Raw genomic sequence first — 5,806 nt, 5'->3', positions numbered from 1 at the left:
GAGCCCTTCAAGTTTTATTTCGACATTTTAAAAACTACGCCTTTCAAAAACCTTATTTATAAACCTTAACTATCGTCTGTGCACCTACTCAAAATCGCTAAAAATCCACCCAAAATATTTCTTTTTTTCCAGATTGTATTAAACTGTTTTTCATTTCAGTAAGAAAACATAGGTAATTGTTGTTTTGAGTCAATCCTGATTAGATTTAAGGATCGTTTCGTTTAGATTTAACGCTGGTCGGTTGCCTAACTGGACATTTCTTACTGGAACAAACGTGGCTTTCTTTTCAATGTAATCTTAGCTCAGCTTTTCAGTGTCTGCAGTGCTTGGTTTTAGGTTAATTACAATGTCCCTCTACTGTTTGCGACTCTTATGAACTGCCCGAGAACTTACAAGTAAATACAGTAATGTGTTACAGTTGATTTTTAATGAGTACTTTAAAGAAATGTAGCATCTGTATCAGAGAACCTCCGATACCCATCCGAGTGTGATGATGGTGTTTTAGTGTCTGAGGTTCCCGCCGGGCTTTGCCTGTGGGGTTCGGAAGCCGGGGCGGCGCCGCCCCTCACTCCCAGGGCTGGGGTGGCCCCCATGGCCGGAGTCAGACTGCTGTCTAGCCCCGTTCCTGAGGGGTAGAGCGAAATGAATGGGGAGGGGGCCCAGAAGCTCCTAAAGTGTAACTGGGAGCACAGGTCTCATTGACTCATACCAGCACATTTCGTTTCCATTTTTATTTTTAAATTACACTTTTAAACTTCTATGGTTACTTTTTTTTTAAAAATACAATGAAATTGACATATACACATGGCAAGTTCTGATTTCAATCAACATTATTTTCTGTAATAAAAATGTTCCAAATGGAAATTTTTAATCTGCTTTAATTTCCATTAATATCTGAATCAATGTGATTACATAGGTTCTGGATTCAGGGGTGCGTGAGGCAGTGACCTTGTGGTTAGGGTTTAGAGGGATCGATTAGGGGTTGTGGTGTTCTTGGGGGCTGGAGGTTTAGAGGATCAGAGAGCATCCTTTACCTGGACCACCAAATGGGTGGGCCTGAATGCTAGTGAACATCAGGCTTCTGGTAACTTTTTCTGGTAACTAGTACCTCCTCCCCATCTCCCTTCCCAGCCCCTCTCAGACAGTTCTACCCAACACAAACAATAGGGTGTAGCTGTCTAGGGTAAAGGATCTAAGGTAATACAGTGGTAGATAGATTAGGTTAGATTAGATTAGATTAGATTAGATTAATGAGAAATAATACCTAGCACTGGAGGACCAAATTTCATCAAAAGCTGGGAAAAATTCCAGAGACCAAAACAGTAAGTTTGCTATTTAAATTAAATATGTTAGGGTATTAATATAGAGAGCAAATTTAAGCATATAATTGTTAGGGTATAGATATTCAGGCCTGTCGGTAAAGGCCTGTACTCAAAGAATTTAGGTGTATTCTTATCACTTGGCTAGTTATACAGGTATACAAGAAAGAATCAAAATCACTGTCTGCCTGTGCAGGGTCCTTCTCTTACTGTGACAGTCTGAGGCCCTGTTCTTAGGCCAAGGCCTTTGGCTAAGCAGCAGAGGCAGCCGTAAGCTGGGAAGCGAACGGTCACAGCCTCACATTCCAAACTAGTCACACTGAAAGAAGGTGCTATTTGGCTGTTAGGAATACAATCCTGTCCTAATAGTGCCCATGGCCTCCAGAGAAAGGGAAGTGCCTAGAAAATGTAAAAGGAAACTTAGTTTGATAGCATCCTGTCTGGCAAGAACTCACTTCTCACTAGCTGGGATGTGAAATCCTCACTTCTGTATTGTTTTGTCATTATAGTTCCCACTTTGCTATTGTTTGCCTGCATAATCTCTGTCTGGTTCTGTGATTGTTCCTGTCTGCTGTATAATTAATTTTGCTGGGTGTAAACTAATTAAGGTGGTGGGATATAATTGGTTACATAATCATGTTACAATATGTTAGGATTGGTTAGTTAAATTTCAGGAAAATGATTGGTTAAGGTATAGCAAAGCCGAACTCAAGTTTTACTATATAGTCTGCAGTCAATCAGGAAGTGAGGGGGTGGGTGTGTGGGTGGGGGAGATGGGAACAGGGAATGGGGGTAAGAAAATTGGAATCATGTTTTGCTAAAGGGGGAAATGGGAACAGGGAATGGGGGTAAGGAAATTGGAATCATGTTTTGCTAAAGGGGGAAATGGGAACAGGGAATGGGGGTGGGGAAATTGAAATCATGTTTGGCTAAGGGTAGGAATGGGAACAGGGACACAGGTGTAAGGCTCTGTGGTGTCAGAGTTGAGAAGGGGGACACTAAGGAAGGAAACTGGATTCATGCTTGCTGGAAGTTCACCCCAATAAACATCGAATTGTTTGCACCTTTGGACTTTGGGTATTGTTGCTCTCTGTTCATGCGAGAAGGACCAGAGAAGTAAGTGAGTGAAGGAATAAGTCCCCTAACAATAATTATGAATTACAATTGCAACATTTGCTATCTATTCAATCAGCATCTAGAGCCTGGCAGGTTTTTTTGTTTTTTTTGTTTTTAGCAGAAAAAATGACTGTTCAGAGAAGTCCACAAAAAATCCCATATATTTTGGTTTTGGCAACAAAGAACCAAACATTTTTAGCTAAAAACTGCTGAAAACTTAACATTTTCAGCTGAAATTCTCCACAAAAGAAGGAAACAAACAAACAAACAATAAAACCTTTCTCTTTTCCAAGAGAAAGAGAGATGCTAGTGGTGATGATGATGGCCTCCACTACAGCCGGGATTGACGCCGTGGCGATCGATTCACCGGGGGTCGATTTAGCGGGTCTACTGAAGACCCACTAAATCAACTGCCGATCGCTCAGACATCAACTCCGGTACTCCACCGGAATGAGTAAGGGCAGGTCTACACTACGTCAGGGACTGAAGCTCTGAGACTGATCCACTGGTGGTCGATTTAGCGAGTCTAGTAAAGACCCGCCAAATCAAGTGCAGATTGCTCTCCAGTCGATCCCTGTACTCTACCCCCGATGAGAAGAGTAAGGTAAGTCGACTGGAGATTTTCAGTCAGTAGCTGGAGTTGCGTAGCGTAGGTCGACTTACCGCAGTAGTGTAGACATAGCCTAAGAGGAGTTGATGGGACAGTTTCTCCCATCAACCCAGGGCAGTGTGGATCCTGTGGTAAGTAGATCTAAGCTATGTTGACTTGAGTTATGCTACTAATGTAACTCAAATTGCGTCGCTTGGATCAGCTTTTCCCCCTCGTGCCGATCTGCCCTGAGACTTACTATGAAAAAAGTACCAGGAAAAAGAGTCAGGAAGACTCCGTGAGAATTTATTCTTTAATTCAGTTTTTTGGTCAAACCTTGGTGGTAAATATTTATATGTGTATAGGGTGTTACCGTGTGTGGCAAGGGAGGCCCATGTGACACTATTTAGGCTGAGATTGGCAAAGTTGCCTAGTGCTTTTGGGTGCTCATTTCCCGTTCGTTTTAATTCATTCATTTCTTTTTATTTGGGTGGGGGAGGGAAATCAGGTCTTATGAGCTTTGAAAATTTTGGCCAGACATTTTCTGTTAGCATTTTATATATATGTATCGATGTCTATATTGATGTCAGTATCAATATAGAAATAGATATGTTAATGTTGCCTTCACCATGCAAAGATGGATGAATAGGCAGGACATTTTACATGGCAGGACACTGAGACTCCCAACCCTCCACAGACTTTCATGTTTTGTTTACCCAGCTACAGATCTGCAGAGAATACTACCTAATCAAAGCTCTTCAGTCACAGCAGCGGCAACATTGTTTACCTACTTTTCAGAGGCATAATTGACAAGAGATGATCCTAATCACTGGAGAATTAATGTCATTGGCATCAATGGTGTGTGGAAGAGACCCAGAAGCACTCAAAAGATATTAAGTTCCTTGCAGAATTTGAGCCCTAGTGTTCATGTACGGATGACTGAAGCAGAGTGCTCTACTGAAACGTTTGTCTTTTCAAAAAGAATGTCTCTTACAGTATCAAGTTTTCTATAAAGAAATGTGCATTAATTGTATGAAAGATGAATGCTCAAAATGTAGCAGAGTCACAGAAAGAAAGAAAGAAAGAAAGAAAGAAAGAAAGAAAGAAAGAAAGAAAGAAAGAAAGATGAATAAGGGGTAACCCTTTTCTGAAGGAATGAAATGGGCCATGTCTAAGAAACTGTATCAGTTCATCTCTATTTTACTATAGGCTAAATTTTTTCCTTTAAGCTTCTATGTCTGTTTCTGAAAGCAACCTGTTTCAGAATAGTTTTTCTCAGGGACTCTTTGACCTCCTTGTTTCTCAGGCTGTAGATAACAGGGTTGATCATGGGAGTCAGGACTGTGTAGAAGAGAGAGAATATTTTGTGTAGGACCTTGGGAGTGTTGCTTGTTGGAAACACATAGACAGTAATCACGCTCATGTATAAAATTGTCACCACAGTGAGGTGGGAGGAGCAGGTGGAAAAGGCCTTTTGTCTCCCTGTGGTGGAAGGGATTCTCAGAATGGCCGTGATGATATAAATGTAGGATGTCAGGGTCAGTAGCAAAGGCACAAGTGTCCCAATGGTAGAGACAGTAAATGTCGCCAGTTGCAGAGTCTGGGTGTCACCACAAGACAGCTTTATCATGGGTGAAAAATCACAAAAGAAATGGTCAATTTCTTTGGAACCACAGAATGTTAATGGGAACAAGAAATAATTTAGTGTGCCATTGACCAGAAAACTATATACCCAGGACCCTGCCACTAGCTGGAAACAAACCCTGCCATTCATCAGAGCAGCATAGCGGAGTGGATTGCATATTGCTAAATACCGATCGTAAGACATTGCTGCGAGCAGCAGATTTTCTGTTGTTGCTATGATAGCAAAAAAATATGTTTGCACAAGGCAGCACTTAACAGAAATGGTTCCATCCCCAGTCAGGAGACTGGCCAGCAGCCTGGGCAGGATGGTGGAGGTGTAGCAGATCTCCAAGCAGGCCAAGTTCCCCAGGAAGAAGTACATGGGAGTGTGAAGGTGCTGATCAGCCACAACTAGGATAATGATGAGGATGTTCCCGACCATAGTCACAATGTAGATCACTAGAAACAGCAGAAAGAGAAGGGTCTGCAGTTCGGGGGCATTCCCAAATCCTAAGAGGATGAATTCCATGATCAGGGTTTCATTTCTTCCTTCCGCTTTCTCCATAATATGTATCTAGAAACACAAAACCATTATATCTTGATGGAGTACACGCAGTGAGGTTGTGCTGTCAGTTACATGGTTGAAAGCTGGAGTAGTTAACCTCATGCCACTGCATCTCTCCACTGGAAAAATGAAGTTGTCAATAAACAGAGGAAGACTCATATCATTAAGAAGTTGAGCTTCCAATATAGGTGAACCAAGAGCATGGAACCCTATTGAACTACAGAAATGTCCCATCTGAGACCCATAAGCTCTCTTGAACTCTAAATAGAGACTTTTAAGTTCGGATTTTGAAGTATCTTTATCACATCAGTGTCACATCAACAAATCTAGAAGATATGACAAAAATCAATAGATTGGAAATGAAAGATGTTTAGAGTTCAACCGCGGGTACGACTCCCCTGCAGCAGGGAGGTGTAATTCCCAGCTTGGATAGACACACATGGACTAGCTTTGATCAAGTTAGCAGGAGAAAATGAGCAGTGAGAACATGGCACTAGAGGCAGCGGCTTGGGATAGCCACCTGTGTACGTACCTGGGACTGCCGATGGGATCGGGCTCGGACAGCTAGGCTGTGCCACTGAGGCTACACTGCAA

General features: G+C 42.1%; 1 protein-coding gene across 1 annotated transcript; it reads right to left on the bottom strand.

Annotated features, from left to right (window-relative positions):
- Positions 1-4,234: 4,234 nt before the first annotated feature.
- LOC140896742 (olfactory receptor 1M1) lies at positions 4,235-5,212 on the bottom strand. Its single transcript, XM_073308790.1, has one exon. It carries the CDS (start codon positions 5,210-5,212, stop codon positions 4,235-4,237), a length of 978 nt encoding a protein of 325 aa, XP_073164891.1.
- Positions 5,213-5,806: the final 594 nt, after the last annotated feature.

Source organism: Lepidochelys kempii, chromosome 13, assembly GCF_965140285.1.
Source record: "Lepidochelys kempii isolate rLepKem1 chromosome 13, rLepKem1.hap1, whole genome shotgun sequence".
Lineage (NCBI taxonomy): Eukaryota > Metazoa > Chordata > Testudines > Cheloniidae > Lepidochelys > Lepidochelys kempii.
Note: the sequence above shows the minus strand (reverse complement) of the source record. Positions and strands in the feature narration are given on the sequence as shown.